Source organism: Anolis sagrei, chromosome 6 (genome assembly GCF_037176765.1).
Source record: "Anolis sagrei isolate rAnoSag1 chromosome 6, rAnoSag1.mat, whole genome shotgun sequence".
In the NCBI taxonomy this organism is placed as follows: Eukaryota; Metazoa; Chordata; class Lepidosauria; order Squamata; family Dactyloidae; genus Anolis; species Anolis sagrei.
The window spans coordinates 15,663,330-15,678,334 of NC_090026.1; the positions used below are offsets into that span (position 1 = coordinate 15,663,330).

General features: G+C 42.5%; 1 protein-coding gene across 1 annotated transcript in view; it reads right to left on the reverse strand.

Annotated features, from left to right (window-relative positions):
• Positions 1-36: 36 nt before the first annotated feature.
• The window catches only part of LOC132779271 (integrin alpha-X-like), a 48,773-nt gene continuing 33,804 nt past the window's right edge, over positions 37-15,005 (reverse strand). The window contains exons 21-30 of the mRNA XM_067469818.1: positions 14,479-14,592; positions 12,999-13,078; positions 12,679-12,762; positions 11,537-11,615; positions 11,125-11,232; positions 9,416-9,496; positions 8,564-8,680; positions 8,246-8,338; positions 3,652-3,762; positions 37-1,477 (exon numbers count right to left, since the gene is read on the reverse strand). Coding sequence (XP_067325919.1) covers positions 1,346-1,477; positions 3,652-3,762; positions 8,246-8,338; positions 8,564-8,680; positions 9,416-9,496; positions 11,125-11,232; positions 11,537-11,615; positions 12,679-12,762; positions 12,999-13,078; positions 14,479-14,592 — 999 coding nt within the window. The 3' untranslated portion in view covers positions 37-1,345. The remainder of the gene's footprint in view (positions 1,478-3,651; positions 3,763-8,245; positions 8,339-8,563; positions 8,681-9,415; positions 9,497-11,124; positions 11,233-11,536; positions 11,616-12,678; positions 12,763-12,998; positions 13,079-14,478; positions 14,593-15,005) is intronic.

Sequence of the window (15,005 nt, forward strand, 5' to 3'; positions counted from 1 at the left end):
TGTACCATAGATGCAGGCAAAATGTCAGGAGAAAATACTTCTAGAACATGGCCATACAGCCCGAAAAACCTACAACTACCCAATGATTCCGGCCATGAAAGCCTTTGACAACACATTAAGACAAGCTTAGTTAAATATAATTAAAAGCATTCTGAAATACAGCTGAAGTCATCTGTTCACTTGCCTATCATGCACATCCCCCCAAATAAGATGTAGCTTTTTACTGCAAAACATGTACCGCACCTCAGATAATCTATAATCTCATGTTCTGTTTTACCTAGTTCTTTAAACAGTTTTTCTCTTCACATCAGCAGTTATCAAATTCCTGGATTTCTCAGCAGGCCCAAACAGCAAAATGGCACTTCCATGGGAAAAGTCTATCTTTGCATATCAGTTACTGAGAAGAGACATGATGGCCATGTATAAATATATGAGAGGAGGTCATTGGGAGGAGGGAGCAGGCTTGCTTTCTGCTGACCTGGAGACTAGGACGCGGAACAATGGCTTCAAACTACAGAAAGGAGGTTCAACCTGAACATAAGGAAAAACTTCCTATCTGTGAGAGCTGTTCAGCAGTGGAACTTTCTGCCCTGGAGTGAGGTGGAAGCTCCTTCTTTGGAGGCTTTTAAACAAGCTGGATGGCCATCTGTCAGGAGTGCTTTGAATGTGATTCTCCTGCTTCTTAGCAGGGGGTTGGACTGGATAGCTCACGAAGTCTCTTCCAACTCTATAATTATATAACAACAGTGGAGATAGGCTACTGCTCTTCAGTCCCGCTTGTACATTTTTTCCTGGCACATCTGGCTAGCCACTGTATAAAACAGGATGCTGGGCTCAATAGTTCTGACCTGATTAGTCTCATCTTCTCAATTTAAGAACACAAAACAATGTTGGTGGAGATATTTAAGAAATTTAAAGATGGGCTGAAAGCCGATCTTAAAAATGTGGTATAAACATCAAGAACTGGGAAGCCCTGACTTTTCAGCATTGTAACTGGAGGTTAGCTGTTATCAACAGTGCTATGGACTTTGAAGAAGCACAAATTCAGGGTGAAAGTGAGAATCATGCTGAGAAGAAGACGCGTCAAGCAAAACCTTGTTGTGACCACCTCCATCTGGATACCTATGTCCTTAATATGAAAGACCATCTGGATCCAGAAGATGAAAGACCATGTGGATCCAGAAGATGTCTTCACAGTTATTTACAGGCTCACCGCTAAGACTCTACCTTTGGAATACAATCATATTCAGCCAGAGTGATCGCCCATGAATTAATGGGCTTGTCTTACATTCTTCAGATAAGCCTGTGACAGTCACAGAGTTCCTAAAATCATAGAGGAAGGTTCTTAGTAGGCAGCGCCTTTGTCAGGAGGAGGGGAGTCTGTGCTTTGAGGCGTGGGGTCAATAGTTTCAGTGGCTTCATTGCCAGGCTCAGCCTCACTCAGCATGTGCTTATACTGGCGTTTGAAGAATCCAACCTGGAGAATAAGTGAGAAAGGAGAAAAGAAAGAAAAGCAGATGAAAGTAAAGGCAAAAGTACAGGTGCAGTTTTTTTAATTCTTCCTCTACACATGGAGAGATCAATATCCGGTAGCATTCTAGCCTCACGGAGAGAAAAGATGTAAAAACTACAGTGCATATTTGATATATTCACACCTTTAAAAGTCTGTCAGGGAATTACTCATTGCAGTAATCCATGTGGTTTTTCTGTAAAAAAACAAACAAACCCACAACTCTGTGTGTGGGGTAGGGGTTCAAAACATGCTTCTAGACAGGAAGCACATTTTCTATCCAAAAAAGCAAGTCTGCACGGAAAAACCACGTGCACTTGTGCAGACTACTTTCTCAAAATATTTTGCAGAAGTGCAATGCATGTTCGCTGCTTCCATGTTGTTATTACAAGCAATTCTTTATAAACAAGAAATCCATTCCTCTTTAAGAAAGCTAATGGTAAAATTGTTTCCAGGCACAGACAAAAGTGAAGTCCTAGGAAGCTGATGTTCCTAAAAGAGCTTTACACTTCAACACGAGTCCTAAGAGGAAAAGAACTGGACTTCAAATCAACCTGGAAATGTCAAAGTTGCCCAAAATTCAGGCCATATCTGACCATCTAATGCAGTTTGAAGTTAGCTTCAAACTGTGGCAGCCAGACAACAAACACCCACAAAAGTCTATAAAATGTGCACCACAGCTCTGAAGTTTGTGTAATCACTTCTCAGACCTCAAACTGGTTCCAAGATTTCCTGCGGATTTGTTTATTTATTTGGGCTGCTGTAAGTTCCAGAATTCTTCTGGAACATGGCCATATAGCAACCCAGTGATTCCAGCCATGAAAGCCTTCAACAACATATTTATTTATTTACTCACTCACTTACTTAATACATTTATATACCACTTTTCTCCCCCTAACGGAACTCAAAGCCATTTCCAACATTATAAAGGCAAAATTCAATACCATACATACATGTGAATATTCATTTATTTCACTGTGCAGGTGTAATCACTTGCACAGTGAAACCACTTTCTTCAGTAATAGTTTCAAACTGCATTAAAACCAGTCAGTGTAGATGAAGCACGAGACATCCAGCAACCAGCTAAGATGATATCAGTGATAAGAGATGGGTGTTCAGAGACTTACGACCTTATCACATTGAGAGGGAAAAGCATGGGTGATCATCCTTTTAGCCAAGAGAATCGCCCCTCTTATATCATCCGGTCTCATTTGGAGTTCTGCCTCCCCATCATACTCACACGTGGTAACGTAGGAGCTGTCAGGGCCGTAGCTGGGGGGGGGGGGGGGGTGTTAAGGGTTCTAAACCCTCCAAAAAAAATTCTATCCCCCCCCCCCAAAACCTGGCTTACTCAAGAATTTCAACTTCCTAACCAAGTTATGAGTAAACCAATCTTACATTCATCACAAAGTCAGTGTTACTTTTTTAAAAAATCAGGATAAACAACAATATTAAAAAACCAAGAGACCCCTTGTCCTGCCCAAAGCCCCTCACATTAAGGAAGACTGACACCAGTTCAAAACCACTTCTTTCCATGGGATAAAACTGTTCTGTCCCAAAACCCATAGGGTACGAGACAGTGATCCAGGTTTAAACAATTTCTTTCCATTGGATCATATAATTCTGCATCAAACTCAAGAGAATACAAGAGACTGCTGATGGCTGGGCAATGAAACAACACAAACTTTGATGGTTCTTGTCCCACCTGTTTTTCAGTTGGAACCATAGGAGTAAAGCGCGATAAGAGGGAGGAGCTCAGGACATTTCTGCCTCTTTTCAACCCTGGAACGTATGATGAACTTTGTGCCTCTCCATGCTTGAAAAAAGGCTGAAATGTCCTACGAGGGGGAAATTTCTCGATATGATGAGGTCAATTGCTAGACTTTTCTCCTTTCATGAGGCTTCTGCCTCTTTTCAGCCAAGAAGGGCTATGCATGGTGACCTGAAGTGGTTTAACTCATGCGATGAGCTCAGTGCCGCTCCATGCATGAAAAGATGCTGAAGTGTCGTATGACAGGGAAATTTCTCAATGTCAAGGTGGTTGCTCTTTCTTTTATTTGTTCCTTCACATGCACCAACAGAAGGCAATGTAGAACATGCTCTCCCTTCATCTTTTGAATGTACCCCAAGCACCACCTCACCTTGTACAGGACTGCAGCAATCAGAGCGAGAAGGACAAGTCCACCAACTGTGCTGCCAATGATCATAGGAAGGAAATTGTAGTGCTCTATGCACTCCACTACTGTCTGCACCTGGAGTGAGAAGGAGTGGAAAGGAAGGTGGGCAGAGTGAGATTTATCCCCAGCAGCCAAGGCTGATGCATCCACTGGAAGGCAAGGCAATCTGCTATTCTCTATATGCTGTGTGCAAATCCATGGGGTCCCAGTGGGAGGTGCGGAGAACCACCTGCTCAACACCCCACATTGCCAACTCACCTCAACCCCATCCCATGAGGGGGAAGCGTCGCCACCCGGCTTCCCTCCATTGCTCCTAAGGCAACACAGGAAGCCTCCTACATTGCCGCCACTGCAGCGTACACCACTTGATCTCCCCTTTTGGCACAGAGCCAAGGTAAAAGTCCCTGTGCTCCATGTCAGAAGTGGAGAGCAAGAAGTGCATGAGCAAATCAGCCCATCTGATAAGGTGGTAAAAAAGAATACCCAAATGCTTGGCTGTGACTGGTCTGTTCTTGTCCTCCAAATTACTTTTGAATTGCGGTCATTCATTCAAGGGAAAATACCAAGAATTTAAGCCCTGGTTGTGAGAACCATTAGGCCTGGTGGCACAGCAAGTTAAACCACTGAATTGCTGAACTTGCTAACCAAAAGGTTGGCAGTTTGAATCTGAGGAGCGGGTGAGCTTCCACTGTTAGGCCCAGCTTCTGTCAACTAGCAGTTTGAAAACATGCAAATGTTAGTAGATCAATAGGCACTGCCTTGGCAGGAAAGTAACAGTGATCCATGCAGTCATGCTGGCCACATGACCTAGGAGGTGTCTACAGACAGCACCGGCTCTTCGGCTTAGAAATGGAGATGAGCACCATCCCCCAGTATTGGACGCAACTAGACTTAATGACTCCAGCAAAGGATCACCGCCTTGTCGGGGCGCTGGAGCTTGAGCACCTCAATGATGTCATGAGCGAAACCGTGAAGGGCCACCCAAGACGGGACGGTTGTGGCAGAGAGGTCAGACCAAGCGTGATCCCTGGGGAAGGCAATGGCAAACCACTCCAGTATCCTTGCCAAGAAAACTAAATGGACCAGTACAACCAGAGATATGTCGGTATGCCATTGGAAGATGGGACTCCCAGGTCGGAAGATGGCCAAAATGCTACTGGGGAGGAGCAGAGGATAAGTTCAACTAGCCCCAGATGTGATGACGCAGCTAGCTCAAAGCCGAAAGGAAGGCTAGCGGCCGACGGTACTGGAGGCGAACGACGAATCCGATGCTCTAAAGATCAACACACCATAGGAACCTGGAATGTAAGATCTATGAGCCAGGGCAAATTGGATGTTGTTATTGGTGAGATGTCAAGACTAAAGATAGACATTCTGGGGGTCAGCGAACTGAAATGGACTGGAATGGGCCACTTCACATCAGATGACCACCAGATCTACTACTGCGGACAAGAGGAACATCGAAGAAATGGAGTAGCCTTCATAATTAATAAGAAATTCGCTAAAGCGGTGCTTGGATACAACCCAAAAAATGACAGAATGATCTCAATTCGAGTGCAAGGAAAGCCTTTCAACATCACAGTGATCCAAATATACGCCCCAACCACAGCTGCTGAAGAAGCAGAAGTAGATCAGTTCTATGAGGATCTGCAGGAACTACTGGATAATACACCAAAAAGAGACATTATTTTCATTACAGGAGACTGGAATGCCAAGGTGGGAAGTCAAATGACAACAGGGATCACAGGCAAGCATGGTCTGGGAGAACAAAATGAAGCGGGACGCAGGCTGATAGAATTTTGCCAGGAAAACTCGCTGTGTATAACGAATACTCTCTTCCAACAACCTAAAAGACGGCTTTACACATGGACCTCTCCAGACGGTCAACACCGAAATCAGATTGACTACATCCTTTGCAGCCAAAGGTGGCGGACATCCATCCAGTCGGTGAAAACAAGACCTGGGGCTGACTGTAGCTCAGATCACGAACTTCTTATTGCCCAATTTAGAATAAAACTAAAGAGATCAGGGAAAATACACAGACCAGTTAGATATGATCTCCCTAACATTCCTAGCGAATATACAGTGGAAGTGAAGAACAGATTTGAAGGACTAGATTTAGTAAACAGAGTCCCAGAAGAACTATGGACAGAAGTCCGAGACATTGTTCAGGAGGCAGCAACAAAGTACGTCCCAAAGAAAAAGAAAACCAAGAAGGCAAAATGGTTGTCTGCTGAGACACTGGAAGTAGCCCAAGAAAGGAGGAAAGCAAAAGGAAACAGTGAAAAGGGGAGATATGCCCAGTTAAATGCGCAATTTCAGAGGTTAGCCAGAAGAGATAAGGAACTATTTTTAAACAAGCAATGCATGGAAGTGGAAGAAGACAACAGAATAGGAAGGACAAGAGACCTCTTCCAGAAAATTAGAAACACTGGAGGTAAATTTCAGGCAAAAATTGGTATGATAAGAAACAAAGATGGCAGGGACCTAACAGAAGCTGAAGAGATCAAGAGAAGGTGGCGAGACTATACAGAAGATCTGTATAGGAAGGATAATAATATTGAGGATAGTTTTGACGGTGTGGTGAATGAATTAGAACCAGACATCCTGAGGAGTGAGGTTGAATGGGCCTTAAGAAGCATTGCTAACAACAAGGCAGCAGGAGACGACGGGATCCCAGCTGAACTGTTTAAAATCTTAAAAGATGATGCTGTCAAGGTGATGCATGCCATTTGCCAGCAAATATGGAAAACACAAGAATGGCCATCAGACTGGAAAAAATCAACTTATATCCCCATACCAAAAAAGGGAAATGCGAAAGACTGCTCAAACTTCCGTACAGTGGCCCTTATTTCTCATGCCAGTAAGGTAATGCTCAAGATCCTGCAAGGAAGACTCCAGCAATACATGGAGCAAGAGTTGCCAGATGTTCAAGCTGGGTTTAGAAAAGGCAGAGGAACGAGAGACCAGATTGCCAATATCCGCTGGATAATGGAGAAAGGCAGGGAGTTTCAGAAAAACATCTACTTCTGCTTCATTGACTATTCTAAAGCCTTTGACTGTGTGGATCATAATAAATTGTGGCAAGTTCTTAGTGGGATGGGCATCCCAAACCACCTTGTCTCTCTCCTGAGGAATCTGTACAAGGACCAAGTCGCAACAGTCAGAACTGACCACGGAACAACAGACTGGTTCAAGATTGGGAAAGGCGTACGGCAAGGCTGCATCCTCTCACCCAACCTTTTTAACTTGTATGCAGAACACATCATGCGATGTGCGGGGCTGGATGAATGCAAAGCTGGGGTGAAAATTGCTGGAAGAAATATTAACAACCTCAGATATGCAGATGACACCACTCTGATGGCCGAAAGCGAGGAGGAGCTGAGGAGCCTTTTAATCAAGGTGAAAGAAGAAAGCGCAAAAGCCGGGTTACAGCTAAACGTCAAAAAAACCAAGATTATGGCAACAAGAATGATTGACAACTGGAAAATAGAGGGAGAAACCGTGGAGGCCGTGACAGACTTTGTATTTCTAGGTGCAAAGATTACTGCAGACGCAGACTGTGGCCAGGAAATCAGAAGACGCTTACTTCTTGGGAGGAGAGCAATGTCCAATCTCGATAAAATAGTAAAGAGTAGAGATATCAGACTGGCAACAAAGATCCGCCTAGTCAAAGCCATGGTATTCCCTGTAGTAACCTACGGATGTGAGAGCTGGACCTTAGGGAAGGCTGAGCGAAGGAAGATCGATGCTTTTGAGCTGTGGTGTTGGAGGAAAGTTCTGAGAGTGCCTTGGACTGTGAGAAGATCCAACCAGTCCATCCTCCAGGAAATAAAGCCCGACTGCTCACTGGAGGGAAAAATACTAGAGACAAAGTTGAAGTACTTTGGTCACATCATGAGGAGACAGCAAAGCCTAGAGAAGACAATTATGCTGGGGAAAGTGGAAGGCAAAAGGAAGAGGGGCCGACCAAGGGCAAGATGGATGGATGGCATCCTTGAAGTGACTGGACTGACCTTGAGGGAGCTGGGGGTGGTAACGGCCGACAGGGAGCTCTGGCGTGGGCTGGTCCATGAGGTCACGAAGAGTCGGAGACGACTGAACGAATGAACAACAACAGACTTAATGAAGGGGGAAACCTTTACTTTTTCTGTGAGAATCATGGGGAGATGTGCACACTTTCCTACATTTCACAGATGAAAACTGGAGCACACATGCTCAAGCAAGATCAGAGTGTGGTCAAGATGGCCAAATGTATTAATCAGGAAGAACACAAAAACTAGAAGAGTCTCAAGAAGTTTGATTTAGCCTGGGCCAACTGAGAAATGCAAGACCCTGCCCCCTACTTTCCTCTCCCTCCCAATGAATGAATGGAGCCCAAACTACTTTTGTATTGTGAATTCAGTTTGCAGCAATTGAACTAAAAAGAGAACAATGCAGGGAAATGAGAGGAGGAAAGAGAAACCTGGAAATAGTAGAAGGAAAGAGGACTAACAGGGACTGACCCTGTCAAATTAGTAATGACTATGGACTTGTGCTCCTCCTCTGTCTCACTTACCTTGGTCTGGATAAAGCCTTCTTTTTGTGAGAACTTTTTGTCATCATAAGAGATCTTTGCCGAGCTCACCAAAGTCACTTTCTTTTGCTGGATCTGGAAGAGAGAAGTTGTTCATATTTAGGAACTCTATGTTCCCAAGATATTCCCCCAAATAAGATTCTATATGGTTGATTAAAAAGATGAATTCTTTGACAGGCACCAGGAAACTCTTGGCAATGAGGATGAATAGGGCGTTGTGTTAATATTAGCACAGGGAAACAAAAAACAAAAACAAAAAAAACCTTCCTCCCTATCCCTGGTCAAGGTGCACTTCTATACCTGAGATGCCCACTGAAAATGGATGTCCCCCTTGATCCTGAACTCCAGAGGCATTTTCCGGAACCCCAGCATCTGAATATCACATCGGATTATCTTGCAGGAAGCAACAGAGCAGTCCTGAGAGGGAAGGAAAGATACCTTGATATCAAGCCAAAGAGAAAATCCACAAAACAGCTTGACTTTATGTATGCCTGCTTAGGAACATTGCCTTCTAAATATTGAGGCATACATGTATGGTAGATTAGTGGAAAAGATGCTCCACCACCATCATCTACCTTCTCTATTTTGTTGTTGTGTCCTTTCAAATCATTTCCAATTTACAGTGACCCTAAAGCAAAAGTATTACTAGGCAGTCCTGACAAGATTCGTTCAGAAAAAGAATGTGATTTGTCCATGGTCACCCAGCTTTTCATGGTTGAGTGCGGATTAGAACCCTGGTCCCCAGTCATAATCCAACACTTAAGCCACAACACTTCACTGACTCACCTTAAATTATTCCCAACTTTTCCTTACATGAATCTAGTAAGCCCATAGTTTTTTTCATAGTGCTTGAAACAAGCAGTCCTAATGCTTGACCTCACTACCTCTGAGGATGCTTGCCAAAGTGCAGGCGAAATGTCAGGAGAGAATGCCTCTAGACCATTTCCATACAGCCCAAAAAAACCTACAACAACCCAGTCCTAATGCTCTTTACTCTTTCTTACAAACAGGAAAAGTAATAGACATGACCATGTATGGAACAACTATGTTTGTTCTACAGCTGTTGCTATTGGTGCTGTCAGCTCAGTAAGATCTAAGCAATCCACAGCTGGACTTTGAGGGAAGAAACAGCCCTATGTTGTGCCAACTCACCAGAACAGGGTGATCCTCCCTGGATGGAAAATCCTGGGAGCCTGCAGTTTCATCCTCCAATGTACAGTTGGTGATCTGAGGCTGTGGAATGAATGGAGTATGTGGATGAAAAACTAGGTAAGTCTGACTGAAGGCAGGCAATCACAGCTCAGGTATTGCACTCCAAGGCTGGGAACCACTTCTGTACTTAACACAGACTCCAGTCCAAATAAAATAGCAAAGCAGTTTATTGAAGAAATAGATCTATACACAGCCATCCCCTGCCACCCCCTGCCATGCGTTGCTGTGGCCCAGTCTGTATATATTGTGTTTTGTGTGTGTATATATGTGTATGTGTGTGTTTGCATATATATATATAGAGAGAGAGAGAGAGAGAGAGAGAGAGAGAGACTGAGAGAGACTGAGAGAGAGAGAGTGTGTGTGTGTTTTGTGCATGCATTATAATGTATTTTTTATTTTTGGCTTTTTAAGTCTCTTCTGTTTTGTTTTTCAATGTTTCATGAGTGATGGTCATTCATTGGCCTGATATGTGTATTGTGTCCAAATTTGGTGTCAATTCATCCAGTGGTTTTTGAGTTAGTTAATCCCACAAACTAACATTACATTTTTATTTATATAGATATATTAATTGAAGGAGCAGTTTGTCCAGTCTAGGTTTACGAGATATAATGCTTTGAGTCTGAGTCCTGCTTTTGTAATCATTATGTTAATCCCACAAACAAACAAACAAACAAACATTTCATTCATATATATATATATATATATATAGCGCAATTCAGCAAAATAGTTTAACAAACCAAAGTCCAAATATCAGAAATAATCCACAGAAATCAAAGTATAGGAGTAGCAGCAAAAACCAGGAATACAAAAGCAGAATAAATCCAAAACATGAGATTCAGGAACAGTCCTCAAAACTTGGAATCATGAGACATGAACAAAAGGATACATGGAACTTGGAACTAGAAATCCCTTGACTTGATAATAGATCTATACTCAAACACCAATGTTGCCTGGACTGATGGACCCATCTATTGGGCTAGCTAATATAGACAGAAAATCATGCTTTCTCCCCTGGGAAACTGATAAACACTTCTTAGCTAATAGATGTCTTGACCTTAATAAACTCTCCTGAAAAGCTCTAGATTGATGGAACACAAATCTCCTATCTAATTGCTCATTAGTCTGTCCACCTGGACTTTCATATTCATCCTCTGAGCTCAGATCTGTTCCTGACCTTGCTTCCCTAGCAAACTGCCTTTCAGGAATTTGGCCTTCAGACACAGATTGCTCATTTTCAGGGCTTAAAATCTCTTGCTGGCTCTCCTGCTGACTTGCAGACCCAGAATCCCCAGTGACATCAGAATGGCTAACAGGCCCAGAATCCCCAGAGAGATCAGGTGTAGGCACAATCATAGGCTGAACTACAACATCCGGGAATGCTGTGATGAAGAAGGGCTTGTCTCTGTGAGAGGCCAGTTAGGGTTTGAATGTGGCTTTAGAGGGCTTCGATTGACTGAGTAGTTCAAAAGTTAATATATTATTTAGTTGTGTCTTAATAAAATTCCACTGGTTTTTTTGCTTTAAAATGTCTCTGGCTGTCTCTCTCTCGACTGATGAAGAGTCAAGCCACACCACAATGAGCCCACAAACCAGCATACCCACAAGTTCACATATAGAGTATAGCGGAAAGAATAAGCAGATAACTATACCTCAGAGGGGGTGACTTGAGACACATCCCAGACTTGGATGCCTTTCCATTTTACCGGGATCTGAAATGTCATTGAGACAGGGATGCTTCGTTCTCGGAGGTTTCTCACCTGAAAAAGAAATGGATTCTTACAAAACAGAAAGACTATACAAAGGCCCCAGATCTCAGTCCCTTTTTAATTTATTTTTAATTGAAATAATAATAATAATAATAATAATAATAATAATATAAGCAGTAACTATTTCTAACTATAACAATAAGCAAAGCAATCCAGAATCAGCAAATATTACAATTTTAGAATGGTGGATTTCACTTCGTTGTACAGCAAACCAGAGTGGAGTCTCATTCTTGACCATCCTTTGTCTACTGATTTCTCCCTGCCACAAGTCACTAAACCACACTTTGCCCTTCACCTCATAGCGATGCTCCACACTCTTTCTTGTGCCTTCCTGACCAGTCGTAAAATTGACATACTTAGTTGATTCCTCAGTGCTGGGGATATGAAAAAGAATAATGAATGTCAGTAATGAAATGGAGTAATGCTTTGAAACAGAGAAGCAGACATTTCAGAGGCATTGCTTTTTGAATGTCACATAAGAGAGGCTCTTTTAGAGGACAGTCTACAAGTTTTGATTTTACCTTAAAACAGCTGTGTTGTTATGTTTTGTGTGTTTTCAGGTCATTTCCATTTATGATGACATGAGGTTTCCTGACTTGCCCAGTGGGTTTTCCTATCCAAGCGTTCTCCAGAGTTGTAGTCCAATGCTCTAACCACGGTCATTCTTTTTGCCTCTCTTTCCATATTCAAGCTAACATTAATCTGGCCTCTGAGAAGAGGTCAACATCTCCTAAATTTATTCCTTTCCTCCCATTTCTTGTTTATCCTTTTGATTTACACTGTAAGAGTGCTGGAAACTGTCAAAGAGTGCTGGAACCTGTTCCGGCAGGTGGCCTAAAATATCCTAAAAGCACCCGCTCCAATCTAGTCTTGGACACTAAACAAGGTTTGCCCTGGTTAGTAATTGGATGAGGCTTTTTTTGTGGATATGTATGTCAGGAGCGACTTGAGAAACTGCAAGTTGCTTCTGGCATGAAAGAATTGGCCGTCTACAAGGATGTTGTCCAGGGGACACCTGGATGTTTTGATATTTTACCATCCTTGTGGGAGGCTTCTCTCATGTCCTCACATGGGGAGCTTGAGCTGACAGAGGAAGCTCATCCATGCTCTCCCCATATTTGAATCTCTGACCTGCCAATCTTCAGTCCTGCTGGCACAATGGTTTAATACATTGTGCCACCGGGGGCTCCACTTGGATGAGTGGCCATCAATGACTACCAAGAATTGTAGGCTATATTGCAGAGGAAGGAACTGGCAAAAGCACCTCTGAGCATTCTTTGCCCAAGAAGACCCTATGGGATTCATGAGCTGTTTGGCAACTTGAAAACACATGTGCCCAAGCTGCCCATAAAAGGAAGGAAGGAAGGAAGGAAGGAAGGAAGGAAGGAAGGAAGGAAGGAAGGAAGGAAGGAAAGAAAGAAGGAGAAAATATCTCACGTGGTGACCACAATGTATACTGCATATTTGACAGGTAAGTCTTCTTGGTGAATCATACGATTGGTGATGTTTCCTCCATTTTCACTAGACAAACGATAGAGAATAAGTAGATTACCTTTTTTAAAAAACAGACCCCTTCACTGATAAGGGCAATAGCCAAGTTTTTGCTGCATCAACACCAGCCTCCACAAAAAAAGAATGGCATCCCAGACCCATATAAAAAAGAGTTTATTACAGTTTACCCACTGCCATCATGCCACTACAAAACTGAACCATGTTAGCATATATTAATTCAAAAGGCCCATCAGTGTATCAGTTACCTGTTGGCTTTAGCTATGATCCGTAGAGTGTTTCCCAAGTCAGCACCTGGTGAGACATCAAATGTGGCAACAAATATAGCCTGAAACACAAAAGCACATGAAGCATGGCTTGGATTAGTACTTCCTTGTGTGGAGAATAAATTATTGTGCACCCACAATGAAAACAATAAAGAATTTTACAAATTGAGCATCCCTTATCAAGAATTCTGAAATCCAAAATGGTTCACACAGGTGGTTGAAAAAGTGATAGTATTGCTTTCTGAGGGTGCAACGTACATTCTTTGTTTCATGCACAAACCTATTTAAAACATTGTGTATAAATGTATTGTTGAAGACTTTGAAACATTCACACATAGCTCCAACAGACAAGAGTTCTTTCTCCCACCCTGGACCTTCCACAGATATATAAACCCAATTTTCAAGTTTCAAACAAACCTCACAACATCTGACGATGCCTGCCACAGATGCAGGCAAAACATCAGGAGAGAATGCTTCTAGAACATGGCCATACAACCCGAAAAACTTACAATAACCCATTGTATATAAAACTATCTTCAAAGTATGTATATAAGATGTGTAGGAAACATCAATTGATTCTGTGTTTAGACTTGAGTCCCACCTCCAAGATTAGTCATTATATATGTATATGCAAATATAGGTATTTCAAAATCTGAAAAAAAAAATCTGTACTCTAAAACATTTCATGTCCCATGTATTTCAGATATGGGATAGTTGACCTATGCCATGTCTATTCTACCCTATTTAAATTGGTATTTACAATTAATTTAGATGATTTTGTCAATTCCCTTAAAAGAAAAACAATGAATGTTAATCACAAGAGCATATTAAGTAGCCCTTTCACACCACAAGGAATGAAGAATACCCGTTTCCCACTTAAGTTAGTAAAATTATCAGGGAATTGTTGCTTTGATCCAGGCTTCTAGAATGAGACTCAAATCAAGGAAAAGCTTTATGAGAACTACCACTCCTCTTGGCGTCCCTCCAGCAACAGCAAGGGTATCCCTCTGGGCAGCTAAACCAGGAACCTCAACAGGATTGCCCCCCAAAAGAGACAGAGTCTCCAGGGTTAAACCAAGAATGGGCAACTTGGAAGTCCCTGAACAGACTCAGAAGTGGAGTGGGCAGAACAAAAGACCACCTGGCAAAATGGACCTAAAAGAATCCCACACCTTGTGCGACTGTGGAGCAGAACAGACAACTTAGCATCTGTATGCTTGTCCACTATGCCCTGCCTCATGTACAGAGGAAGAGTTGTTGGAGTCTACAGACAATGCCATTGCCGTTGCCTGTTTTTGGTCAAAAGATATTTAGCCACCTGCACTCCTTTTATTTTTATTGTTTTTTATACTAATTTATGCAATGCTTTTGATACAAAATAGTAATAATAGGTTTCTAGAAATTATTTAATGGTATTTTGGACACACTCCCAGAAACAGTAAGTATAGAAGGAAGCCCCTACCTCTGCTCCGCTCCAGAAAATTGGGTGGTTGACGTTGCAGGTGGCAGTCCTGTTGGCACGTTCTTCAGAGACAGGAGCCGAGTGGCACTTCACGCTGACAACATTTTGGCTGGACTGATAAGAATGATGCATCCAAATGTTATGGGAAGATTTCAGAAGACAACATGATGCTTACACACCCTACCCACTTCATCCCTACATATTGACAAGCTGGAACACGTCCAAAGAAGGGCAATGTATTATTTCTTTATTTACCATACTTATATCCCACCTTTCTCAACCCCAGTGGGGACTCAAAGCTTGTTTTATGCTGTTCCAGAAACTAGGAGCAATGGATTCAAGTTACAGGAAAAAAAGGTTCTACCTAAACATTAGGGAGAACTTCCTAATGGTTAGAACTGTTCAACAATGGAATACGCTTCCTTGGAGTGTGATGGAGTCTCATTCTCTGGAGGTTTTTAAACAGAGGCTAGTTGGCCATCTGTTGGGAGTGCTTGGAATTTGGGTTGGGAATTGATAGCACTTAG